This window comes from Aethalodelphis obliquidens, unplaced genomic scaffold (assembly GCF_003676395.1).
Source record: "Aethalodelphis obliquidens isolate GAN/ISIS:26980383/991018 unplaced genomic scaffold, ASM367639v1 scaffold55, whole genome shotgun sequence".
NCBI classification, from domain to species: domain Eukaryota; kingdom Metazoa; phylum Chordata; class Mammalia; order Artiodactyla; family Delphinidae; genus Aethalodelphis; species Aethalodelphis obliquidens.
In genome coordinates this window covers 12,085,247-12,098,391 of record NW_020837999.1, presented here as the reverse complement: position 1 = coordinate 12,098,391, position 13,145 = coordinate 12,085,247, and the positions used below count along the sequence as shown (strand labels likewise).

At 43.0% G+C, this 13,145-nt stretch overlaps 1 protein-coding gene across 1 annotated transcript in view; it reads left to right on the top strand.

Moving 5' to 3' along the window:
* Nucleotides 1-1,316: 1,316 nt before the first annotated feature.
* TBX19 (T-box transcription factor 19) overlaps nucleotides 1,317-13,145 on the top strand; it is a 31,059-nt gene continuing 19,230 nt past the window's right edge. Inside the window, exons 1-3 of the mRNA XM_027086389.1 lie at nucleotides 1,317-4,247; nucleotides 11,309-11,573; nucleotides 12,960-13,094. Coding sequence (XP_026942190.1) covers nucleotides 4,051-4,247; nucleotides 11,309-11,573; nucleotides 12,960-13,094 — 597 coding nt within the window. The 5' untranslated portion in view covers nucleotides 1,317-4,050. The remainder of the gene's footprint in view (nucleotides 4,248-11,308; nucleotides 11,574-12,959; nucleotides 13,095-13,145) is intronic.

Below are 13,145 nucleotides of genomic sequence, written 5' to 3'. Positions count from 1 at the left end.
TCCCTGGGCATATGCCTTTTTCTCTCTTCTAGATTGTTACAGTCTTTGAAGGTAGGGATCCTCATCTTACTGGTGTTTATGGATTGTTTGAGAAAACACTGCTCAGTGTATCACACAGTGTTTTTCTCTAAAGATTCATAGGAGAAATTTTTCTTGGGCAAATGGCTTGTTTTTAGTTTAGGAGCACAGTGTAATGTATGCCAGATTGTATTTCCCCCACTTTGCATGGGCTGCTAGGAAGCTCAGAGCCACACTTGTGCCATAGTTCTAAGCAGTTCCTTCTTGAAATCTCTGCTTAGATGTCTTGTGGTTTTTCTATTAGTTTCTTATTGCTGCTGTAACGATTACCATAAACTTAGTGGCTTAAAGCAACACAAAGTTATCACCTTACAGTTCTGGAGCTCAGGAATCTTAAATCAGTTTCACTGGACTAAAATCCAGGTGTTGGCAGGTGTTTCTTCTGGAGACTGTAGGGGAGAATCCATTTCCTTATCTTTTACAACTTCCTGGGCTTGTTACCCCTTCCTCCGTTTTCAGAGCCAGCAGCACATTATCTTCTCTTCTCTCTGACTTCTGCTTCTGTGCCTACATCCTTTCTGACTCTGATCCTTTTTCCTCCTTCTTATAAAGACCCTTGTGATTACCTTGAGCCTACCCTGATAATCCAGGATAAAATCTCCCCATCTCAAATTTTTAACTTAGTCATACCTGCAAAGCCTCCTCCCCCCGCCCCTTTAATAGACTTTAGTTTTTAGAACAGTTTTAGGTTCACAGGAAAATTGAGCAGAAAGTACAGAGATTTCCCATATACTTTCTACCCCCATACGTGCATAGCCTCCTCCGCTCTCAATATCCTGCACCAGAGTGGTACGTTTGTCACATTGATGAACCTACATTGACATGTCATCATCACCCAAAGTCCATTGTTTACATTCTTGGTGTTGTACATTCTATGGGTTTGGACAAATGTATAATGACAGGTATTCATTATTGTGACATAATACAGAGTATTTTCACTGCCCTAAAATTCCTCTGTGCTCTGCCTATTCATCTCTCTTTCTCCCAACCCCTGGCAACCACTGTTCTTTTCATTGTCTCCATAGTTTTGCCTCTTCCAGAGGGTCATATAGTTGGAATTATACAGTATGTAGCCTTTTTGGATTGGCTTTTTTCACTTAGCAATATACATTTAAATTTCCTCCAAGTATTTTCATGGCTTGATAGCTCATTTCTTTTTAGCACTGAATAATATTCCATTGTTGGGATGTGCCATAGTTTATTAATTCGTTCACCTACTGAAGGACTTCTTGGTAACTTCCAAGTTTTGGCAGTTATAAATAAAGCTGCTGTTAACATGTGTGCAGGTTTTTGTGTGGACATAAGTTTTGAACTTATTTGAGTAAATACCATGGAGTGTGATTGTTGGATCGTGTGGTAAGAGTATGTTTAGTTTCGTAAGAAACCACCAAACTGTCTTTCGAAGTGGGTGTACCATTTCGCATTCCCACCAGTGGTGAGTGAGAATTCCTATTGTGCTGCATCCTCATCAGCGTTTGGTGTTGTCAGTGTTTGGGGTTTTGGTCATTCTAATAGTCATGTAGTGTTAACTCATTATTGGTTTAACCTGCATTTTCCTGAGGACATATGATGTCGAGCAGCAGAGTTCCTTTTTATCACGTGAGGTAACATATTCACAGGTTCTGGGGATTAGGGCATGGTCATCTTATTCAGACTGTCACAATCTTCTCAATATTAATTCCGTGCAAATGAAAATTTTTCTTTCCCTAACTAAAGCAGTACCTCTGTAAACCCCTCTCCCTGCATCCTTCCCCATCTCAGTAAATGGCCCTCCCATCTACTAATCGTTCACCACAGACACTCCCTCCCTCCCCCCACATCCAGTCCCTCACGTGGTCCTGCCATATCCACTTCTAAGATGTATCTAGAGTCCAATCACGTGTCTTTGTGGCCACAGCCACCACCCTAGGCTAAGCCACCACCATCTCTCGCCTGAACCACCATCACAGCTCTCTAATTTTTCTCTTCAACTCTTGCCTTTTACTATATTCTCTATAAATCATCCAGATTAAAAAAAAAACAAAAACCACAAAGCAAAACATGCCATCTTCCTACTTTAATACACACTAATCCAGTAGTTTCCTTTCTCATAGGGAATAAAATCTAAACTCCCTCCTAGAGCTCATAAGGCCCCTCTTAAAGCACATCTCGCTCTGCTCTCTTCACCACCGTATTCTTGCCATGCCAGCCCCCCTCATTTTTTTCTAAATGGCCCAAGCCATGCTTCTTGCCTGTGGTTCCTCTGCCTGAACTCTTCCCCCAACTCTTGTCTGACTAAATCCTTGTCATCTTTTTGGTCTCAGCTGAAATGTCTCCTCCTCAGAGACGACTGTCCATACGACCCCACATTGCTTTGCACCCACTTTTCTCCACCACCTCATGCCTTTACATAGTCTTCATAGACTTATCACTATTGGTAATTACTCAGTTGTTGTTTATGTCATTCATCTTCTCTCTCAGGTTGTTAATTCCACGAAGGCAGGGCCATTTCTGCTTCATTCGCCATTGGATGCTTCATTGGTATTTGGCACTTAGGAGGCACTGAATGCATTTTGTATATTATCCTCACCCTGACTTTATCTTACCTTTTTGCTTTTATTTTCCTTTTTTAAGGGAAAATACATTTTTAAAAAAATTTCCTTTGTGGGAGTATAGTTGACTTACACTGTTGTGTTAGTTTCTGCTGTACAGCAGAATGAGTCAGTTATACTATTTTCCTTTTGTTTGTATCTTCTATAGCTTTCTGCTGTAGCAAGAGAAAAACTCACAAAGTCCCAGGATCTACTCAGAGTTGAGGAGGTAGAGCTATCTCTGCCCTTCACCCCTCCCCAGTTGTACTATGTGTCATGGGTAAAAGAAATGTTTTCTACTAGTATTATCTCCCAAGGGAAAGTGGGGATTCACCCCAGAATGCCAGCTAGGCCATGGACCATCTAAGGGGAAAGCCAGAATGCCTTTCTGGACTTGGGATTAAAATTGTCCTGCCTAATAATGTAAAAAGCTTATTTTCACTCGCTGGGGGCAGAGTGCTTCCTTAGATTAATATGATGCTAAATGATTTTTTTTTTTTCTCCCACTGGCTGGGTTTGGAGATAAGAAATACTTAGGCTGTGGATTCTAGGAGGAGGAACCAGGTTCAGAGCTCGTCTGCGTGTAGAGACAATGAGGACACTTGAGATGAGCAGGGTGTGAATGTGTAGGATTCCTCAGGAGAGCGATGACAGTACGGGATACCCTGGGAGAAAGAGGTCCTTAGCGCTTTGCTCCTGATCTCTGACCCTTGAGCAGGTGACACACAGAGTACCTTCCTTCATTCTGCGACACAGTTGTCATATTCCTTGGCACCGTGCCCTTGGCCTTCCATATATGCTGTTCTATTCAGAGCTAGCGAATAGCTTATGGATTTAGGTTCTCGACTGGGTCAGGAAACCTGTATTGGCATCAAGTTTGTCGATCCTCCCCAGGACCTCTTTCCCTATAGGTGCCACATGCCATGATTTATACACAAACATGATTTGCCTGATTGTTGCAGTCTGGGCCCAGAACAATTTTAATTAACAGGAAAATGGTCCTCAATACACCGATTAGACCTCTTCAGGTACGGCAAGATAAAAGCCTGATAATTTGGATGGAGTACTCTTCTTAAATGTCTACTCTATACACAGCAGCCAATGGGAAAGCCAGGTTGTCTCCCACCTGATCCAATGAGTAATTAAGAGAGGGCTTTTTCTTCCCCATCTCTCCCCTCCCTCCATCCCCCACCCCAACTGAAGCTTAACAGGTTGGTGTTATAATTTGGAGACTTTCAGGGGTGTCATGCTAGGAGCTTAGGCAAGAGACAGGGCGTCTCTTCCCCAGCTCCCCAGGCATGTCCAGCTGGATTTGAAAAGCAGGCAAGTGACAGGAGGAAAGAGGTGGAAGCAGGCAAAGTAGGTAACGTTTCTCAGCAAAGTTTGAGAGGGGCCTGTGGCCATGAGTGAGCTGGGCACACAGAAGACCAGCGATGGTACCGTCTCTCGCCTGCTCAATGTGGTGGAAAGTGAGCTTCAGGCAGGGAGGGAAAAAGGCGACCCTACGGAGAAGCAACTTCAGATCATCCTGGAGGATGCCCCTCTCTGGCAGAGGTTCAAGGAAGTCACTAATGAAATGATCGTGACCAAGAACGGCAGGTGAGTTTATCCACGGCCCTGCTTGGGCTGGCGGGGCTTGGCAAGGGAAGCGAAGCCCCTTGAGTATCGCAGAGGCTGCCGCTCTTAACTCAGAGGCAGCGGGGTCTGATTAAACATGCTCCCGAGGAGGACAGTCTCCCACGGCTTTCCCCCAGCCAACTTAATTAATTTCTCTGAGATCATCAGAGAAGTGGAGGGTGAAGCCACCTGTCCTGCGTGCATTTTAAATGAAGAAATTCTGGGAAATTATTATAAAGGGGGGCATGTCCCATGGGTTTGGGAAATGCACTCAAATGTCAGAAAATAATGTTAATTTTTGACTGACTGTATATCCTGGAGCAGATTATTATTCTTTGAGCCCCAACTCTGTTCAGATAAGGTAACAGGCAACTTTATTTGGAAGCTGGATGGTTTCCTCTGAAGTGTAGCGAACTTGCCAGACATTTCTGACTAGTTGAAGATTCAGAGGCAAAAAGGCAAATTTAATCTCACTGCCTATCCCTGCATCTGCTTCTTCCTGTGTGTTTGTGGTGAGTGTTCATTTGAGATTGTGTGTGTTTATGACGATGTGAGAGTTGTTGCAGTAATAGTTAATGAAACCGTAATATACTGACCTGAGTAAAGAGAAGATGCCTTCCTTTTTTTTTTCATTGCAACAAATTAGGGATTAACTGAAATGGATCTCTGTTGGCATTTCTTGGGTTCTATTAAATCTAGCCCTGCCAAGTGACGTCTAGGTAATATTAAGAGCTTCTATTTAGTAGAGGAGATAAAAATATTTAGAAAGAAAATCTCAGTGCTCCCAGCTTGGCCAAACAGGTCCCAACATTCAGTTGACACTGATCTTTCTGTTCACATGGTCACAAAAGTACAAAACGTCGAAAGGCATTTTCAATATGGTTAGTTTCAGCAGAACTTTGATTATGACCCTTGAGAGAAATTCTGTTCTCCAATGACAGAAAAGTCCAAGCTAGTTGAACTTCGGGCAGGCTCTTGTCCTTGTGAAACATGCTTCCATTCCTGATGTCTCACTTTTCCATTGCTGCATAAAATGCACGGTATAGAGAATGAACCATTCCCATCTATCCGGGAAAATTATGAACTTGAGTGTTGTTGTGTGACATTAAAGTGCTTGGTAAGTAAAACGTGTTCCAGAAATAAGGGCGTTTCAATAAATTGTGATTATTAATAGTAGCAGGAATATCAACCTTGCTTGATGCTTCTACTTTCACTCTCTAAATGGGTCCCATATTTATTTCATATATAGGATTTATTATTTTTAATATTTGTAATTATAATTACACCTGTTCCTACTCTTGATCTGCATTGACACATTAGTTTTGGTAGAAAGAAATAGAAAACGTGTTTTTAATTTCAAAGAATCATCCCCAATTCCTAATTGGATTTACTTTCTTCCCTTTCAAAGATGAGTGATGACACAATGGTAAAAATTTTATGATGTCTGATGACGGGTAGAACTTTCTGTTCATTTTTCTTTGTAGTTACACTAATACTTAGCCTCATGCTATCTGTTTGGCTGTCAAAGCAGTCATATATGGAAGTAAAATAAGTACAACCATCAAGAAAAAAATATAGTTAATCTGTTTCAATGAGGAATAAATAAAAGTTTCTAAAACCATTATAACATTCAATTTAATAATATGTCACATTGGTATGTACTTTTATAATTTCAGAAGAGCTTTCTCTTGCCTTTTTGCGCCTATATAATTTTTTCTTCATATTTAAAACTGAAAAGTCTTCACATGTTTAAAGTCATTAACTATGTGAAAATTATTCTTTGTAGAAAGAGTCTAATTATGGTCAACATGGTTATTCTTATTTTCTGTGGAGGTCCTGGCGACGTTTCACCTCCTTAGTGAACTGAATCTTTTCTTAGGGTTTCTGAACCCCTTAGCGTCAAGATTTTGCCAGGAGATAGAAAGTACCCTTTGTACTTCAGATAAAGAAGGGAAGACAAATCTCTAAGAAATTGATGTGGTTGATAATGAATGAGCGTGGTTTGGAATTACTCTCAATCTCTTAGCTTCTCAGAATAAATTGTTAACAACACTTTCCTGCTCCGGATATAGACACATCTTTCTTGTTCCGTTGTTTTCTTTACTCTCATCTTCATCTCTTTCCCCCCCACTTTTTTTCTCCTCACCATCTATTCCTGTATCTCTCCATTTTACCCATTTTCCTCTGGTTGTAGAATGATGTCTACTCTAGATGCAGCATCCCTGCCTTTCACACAAACTCCTGAGCCTGAGGTAGATGGATTTGTGGCCCTTCTTTGGGGAGAAAAACATTCCTGGTTGTTAACACCCAGTCCTCGCCCTTTTCATTAGCGTTACTCGCCTGCCCCTGCAGGCAGTTGACTTTCTGACTTTTCTAAAGCTTCAGTGAGGGTAATCAGATAGCTCTTGCACACTTGAGTGTAATTGTTCTGTGTAATAGCAAGTTTTAAAACAGCATAGGGGCTTCTCTGGTGGCGCAGTGGTTGAGAGTCCGCCTGCCGATGCAGGGGACGCGGGTTCGTGCCCCGGTCCGGGAAGATCCCACATGCCGCGGAGCGGCTGGGCCCGTGAGCCATGGCCGCTGAGCCTGCGCGTCCAGAGCCTGTGCTCCGCAACGGGAGAGGCCACAGCAGCGAGAGGCCCGCGTACCGCAAAAAAAAAAAAAAAAAAAAACAACCAAAAAAAAAAACCCAGCATAGGGCGGACTGATGAATTAAGAGTCATTTTCAAATGGAGATTTATTTATGTGTATAAATAGGAGGCTTGCTTCTGACATTGATCAGAAGTAGTAAACAGAGATTTTCCCTGAAAATCATTGAATTATCCCCAGAAACTGGGATTATGATGGTTCTTCATTCCTCCCACTCCTGTCCCTCCCCCCCACCCCCGTTTTACTATTTCTTTTCCCGTTCCTCTTTCTTTTTTCTTCCCTTCTTTTTTATTTAAAATACTTACTTATTCATATTCAATAGTCTTTCAGAACTAACAATAACAATTATAATACTCCACTAGAGCTCATTTGAATCACCACTAGTGCATCCAGCTTGTAAGTACTTCCTTTTATCTCCATCCTTTAAGCTAGGAATTTATATTTTAGGTTGCAGAAAAAAATTTATTTCAGCTTTCAGTGGCAGGTAAGTGAAATCTCTTGCACCTTTTGTTTTCTCTACGGTAACATCTTCACCTTAGGGGAAACAGCTATATTTCATGTGTATTTCCATGCAGTTAAATAATTTAATTTCATTTGGATTAAATATGCCTTGAGGAGACTTTAAGAAATTGGAAGGATTTCTGATGTCATTGGTGTATCCATTTGTTATCATAAAATAAGTGTTAGGATCATTAAGTTGAACTTGCCAGTGATTAAGTGATGTTGGTGCAGTGAGCTGATGTTCATAGTTTCCAGGGATGGAGTTGCAAGAGGAGAGGAAACCAAGGTTGCACATCAGGAAATAATTTTCCATGTCCCTGTAGTCCATGGATATTTGTCTCTGAAATTTACAATTGCAATTGATGAGGATCATATGTACTTGTGTGATCTGCCTCTAACCAGGCTACTTTGGTTTCTTGCTGCTCTTCCTATACGCCTCAACATCCATGTCCTATGGGTAACAAGCATGCGCACTCCAAAAGCTCTGATGAGTGTTTCAGGATTATTATAGTTCTGTGGGGAAATGGAGGAAGGAGTTTACAAGTGAAACTTCCTGAATTTTGCCTTTAACCATCTCTGCTGTTTTTTCCCACCTAGAAAATCCGCTTTATCTCTGCCCTCTTTCTTTTTTTTTTTTTTGCGGTACGCGGGCCTCTCACTGTTGTGGCCTCTCCCGTTGCGGAGCACAGGCTCAGCGGCCATGGCTCACGGGCCCAGCCGCTCCGCGGCATGTGGGATCCTCCTGGACCGGGGCACGAACCCGTGTCCCCTGCATCGGCAGGCGGACTCTCAACCACTGCGCCACCAGGGAAGCCCTCTGCCTTCTTTCTTCCTTCCCACAGACCTCACTCCTCAGAGCCTTCTCCAGCAGTGCTGGCTCTCAAGATCCTCTGTTAGAGAAATGAAAACTGAAAAACTAGCCTCACAGCAAATCAACACAGAGTTCACTGGCCAAGCCTAAGCATGTGTTGTTCCTCAAGCCCGGTTTTGAGGAGTGCTTATATGCCCTGCCACATTTGCTTCTCTCTCTCTCTCTGATATCGGGTCTGATTTACATATTTCTTAGCTTCTCAAAGACTCTTGGCCATCTCTGTGGTTAGCCACACCTTGGGAAGAAACGGGAAAAAAGATCAAATTGATAAGAAGTGCAGTTTATCCCTCACAGCATAGCCTGGTCATGAGTGCTGCCCATAAGTAAATAGATAACACATCCTGGTCCTTGTGAGGCCAGAGAAAGAGGCAGGGGGGAGGCAGGAGGAGCTGAACTTGGCTTAGAGACAGGGTGAGTTCCATTGCCAGTTACAAGACTTTTGGCTGGTTGACTGACTTATATTTACTCCTCATTGGCATAATGGAGATAAAAATATATAGCATCTCTTAGTTCATTTGTGTTGTGATAAAAAATAAAAATCGTAAAATGCTTGGCAAATGAAGTACTAGAGAATAAAGCAACAAATGGTTCTACCACGTTTTGGATGTGTCCTTCTAAGAGCCAGGACACCATGGCTTCTTTACTTCTTTACTTTTCTTTTGTTAACAGCTTTATTGTGATAATTTACATACCATACAATTCACCGATTTAAAGTATAGCATAATGTCTTCAGGGTTCATCCAGGTTATAGCATTTTTATTGACAAACTACATTTCATTGTATAAATATACCTCGTTTTATTTATTCACTCATCAATGGACACGTGTGTTGTTTCCATTTTTTGACTGTAACGAATAATGCTGCTATGACTGTCTGTATACGAGTTTTTATGGGTGTATGTTTTCATTTCTCTTGCATATACACCTAGGAATGGAATTGCTGGGTCATATGACAACTCTGTATTTTAACAGAGGAAACTGCAAGACTTTTTTTCCAAAGTGGCTGGACCATTTTCTATTCCCACCAGCAATGTATGAGGGTTCCAATTTCTCCACATCCTTACCTGTGTTTGCTGTCGTTCACCTTTTTTATTATAGCCATCCTAGTGAGTGTGAAGAATGATTTCAAGGGTAGGTTCTGGTTCAGTTTGTTTGGTTTCAACTCCCACCCTTCCTGAATATATGGACTTAAGCTAGTTTACTTAAACTCACCAAGCTTCAATTTCATTATCTCAGTCACCCACCCTCTAGTACTCAAAGGTACTATCTATTAATGCTTGCTAAGCACCCTACCAGGGGTATGAAACTTGGTTGGTATAAAATCCTCCAGGCTCTTTGTATTCTGCCATGAGATTAGAAGCGGTCTTTAAGGTAGGACATTTAGAAAAGAGGGGGTGCTGAAAACAGATCCCCATTACGCACCCACAACTGGAGGACTAAGCTGGAAGAGGATCCAGCAAAGGAGTCTGAAAGGAAGTATTGATGAGGTGGGCGAACCAAAGGGAAAAAAATCCTTTCTGTCCAGAGAGCTCAGGGAGCCCATGTAATTTGAACTCAGGAGACTGAGAAGCCTGGATGGATCGAGTCCATCTCTAGATCCATCCTTTGTCATCTGTCGGTCAGTTTCTTCGCTTAACATACGTATCAATTCCCATTGTACCTCACCTCAAAACCAGGAACCTCTGGACACAGGAGGTGCTCTTTGTGACCCTCCAGTTCCTGGCCATTCTGCTTTTAACACTTCCGCTCCTGGCAACCCCTTCTCTTAGCAGTGGACACATTCCAGTTTCCCCCTTTTCATTCTCCTCCCAGCCTCACCAGAAGCACAGATCCTCAGAGTGACTCCCCCTTATTCCCTTGGATATCTCCTTAGTTATTGTCTTAAAAGCTAAAGATTCCGTAGACCAGTACCTTTTAAGCTCTAATGTTCCAACGACTCACCTGGGGATTTTGCAAAAGCACAGATCCTGACTGAGTAGGTCTGGAGTGCTGCTTGAGGTTCTGCATTTCTGATAAATTTCCAGCTGATAACTGATGCCGCTGATTCATGGACCACTCTGAGTAGCACACGTCTAGACCCTAGATTGTTAGCTTCTCAACTTGAGGATTCAGATTTTAAAAGATGTATTGACAAATAAGACAGCCTCTGGGGCAATTGCGAGGTGGTGAGGGTCTGTCTGGAAACTAGGTCTTTTGAGGAGATTGGAGCAACTTAGAAAGTTTGGTGAAGGGAAAGGCAACTAAAGAGAATCAGAAGCCAGGTGAGATAGCTTCTCCAAATATTTGTGAGAGTAAGCTTGCTGGTGTTGCCCTAGAGGGTGGGAGAAGGGACCAGCAAATCCAGATCAGCGTGTCTCAAAGTGTATTTCTTGAATGCAAATTCCCGCAAGGTGATAGGTGAGAAGGTAGCACTGGTACATAAGTGCAGAGTGTGCACAACCCCGAACCTCCTTTCCAAAGGTTCACGGTGCACATTAAAGCCTCTGACAAGTCCTGCAGGAAGGGAAGTGGTCTGAATTGATGTATAGTCAAGTGTTCCCTTCACTCACTTTACCAAAAAACCATGTTTTCCCTATAACGCTATTACTGTTATTCAGAACTGGTGTTCTTTGTGAGATGGAGAAGGGCTGCTTTGTGTCAGTAGCATGAGAATCTGACGTAGGCTGGGAGGAAACCTCTGGAGAAAGCTCTGTGAGAACCTGGCCTCTGACTATATACCTTAAGCTTCAGGAGGTACTTCATTCTAGTCAAATGACTAGATCAGTGGTTTTCAGACTTTAAAGTGGAGCACAACATTTAAAAGTAAAATCCCAATATAAAATACATTGGTAAAAAGAGGCTTAGCTGGACTTGGGGCCGCTGGCCTGGCCCCTCTTTGTTTGGCCTCCCCCGGGGCATTTTCTGCACTCCTGGGACAGAAAATGCAAGGTCTCCTCTGAGTGGAGAGAGGGCTGGACAAGCAGGGAGATGTCCCTAACAGTCTAACATCCTTCCTGTGGCTCAATTTCTGCCTTTTCTTTTAGACGGATGTTCCCGGTCCTAAAGATTAGCGTCACGGGGCTGGACCCCAATGCCATGTACTCGCTCTTGCTGGACTTTGTCCCAACGGACAGTCACCGCTGGAAGTACGTCAATGGGGAATGGGTGCCCGCGGGCAAGCCAGAGGTCTCCAGCCACAGCTGTGTCTACATCCACCCGGACTCCCCCAACTTCGGGGCCCACTGGATGAAGGCGCCCATCTCCTTCAGCAAAGTGAAGCTGACCAACAAGCTCAACGGAGGTGGGCAGGTACGACTGTTGCCCGGCCACCCTAACCCCACTACACCAATCAAGAAATTTCAAGGGTGCATTTAGGCAATTAGGGGGTCCTCACCGACCTCTTCTCTCACAGAAGCCAATTATTCCCCGGAGTCCAAATGTGAACAGGAATAAACAGCTCTTAATTGGTGCTTTCAGTTTTTAATGGACTTCCTGATGTTAAGAGAGAGTGAGAGAGCGCAGTAGTTTACTTAATCATCATCGGGGGGCCTTTCAGAGTTTTGTCTTGTGTGTGGTGCTTTTTACCCAGCTGGGGAGGAGGGAGATGTTTGTGGGTACCAGGGTTTTGTTATTCCCTCTCCCCTCTTTTTGGTGTAAGTGGCATGTTGGCAAGAGACAACTACCTTAATAAAAAGCTGCTTCGAAATGAAATAATTGCTCCCTCCACTTGGGTATTGTGATAATTATCAATAGAATATTGAATCAGCTTTGGGTTTTCAGAAAAAAATATCCAAACAAACCTTAAATAAGGAAGGTTTTATTTAAGGTCTCCAATTAGAGTAAACAAGATTTTGAGGCTTTTTATTCTTTTGTTTCCTCTGGTAGGATTGTGAACACTAGGGTACTGTGCAAGGTTGTTATTTGCTTTATAAAATGTAGACTGTTTTGGGGGATTAGAGACACAGCTGGGAGGAAGAGGTCTCATTCCCCCAGATTTCCCTTTGGTCAGCCTCTTAGCCCTCAGAGTTTTCACCTCTTCTCTGATCTCTGTGCTTACCTAGCTGGGACATAGGGGTTCTTGTTTTAAGAGCGGAAGTCATCCACCTAAGTCTTTGCAATATTCAGAAGGTTCCAGTTATTTATTAAAACAGGAAATTGAAAAGTAAACTATTATTCCCCCCCCCCCCCAGATTTCACAACATGAGATTTTCAATAAACCTCTGGTTTGAATCACCAAGAGCGGATTTTATGTAGCCGGCAGATGTCAGCTGTCATTATACTTTAGGTAATGCAGCCCGTGTCAGGATTTTGAGATATTAGGATTCTTTATAGGAAGAAAAACAGTATGTTTTAACAGAGCAAAATCCACATCACTGTGCTGAAAATGGGAGAGAAAAAAAAGGAAGCCAGGATTTTGGCAGAAAACTGAACACTCTTTAGACCAGCTCTTCCCTGGCAACCCACCCCTCACCCTGCTATGAGCATCTCCAAAGTTATGCTCCCTGAGAGCTTCTAAAAAATGTCCCCTCAGTAATTTCTCAGAGAGGTGGAGGCGGCTCGGGTGACCGGGGATTCGGTGTGTGTAGCCTTCACGGAGGTGGGTGCTGAGCTTGCGACTAACCAAAGGCGCTGGGTCATCTGTCACTTGTGCTGCCCCAGGCTTTGCATGTCCTCTCTCTCCTTCCACCTCAACAGATAATGTTGAATTCTCTGCATAAATATGAACCCCAGGTTCACATAGTGCGTGTTGGAGGTGCCCATCGAATGGTGATGAACTGCTCCTTCCCTGAAACCCAGTTCATAGCTGTGACTGCCTATCAGAACGAGGAGGTGAGTGTGTGTGTGTGTGTGTGTGTGTGTGTGTGTGTGTGTGTGTGTGTG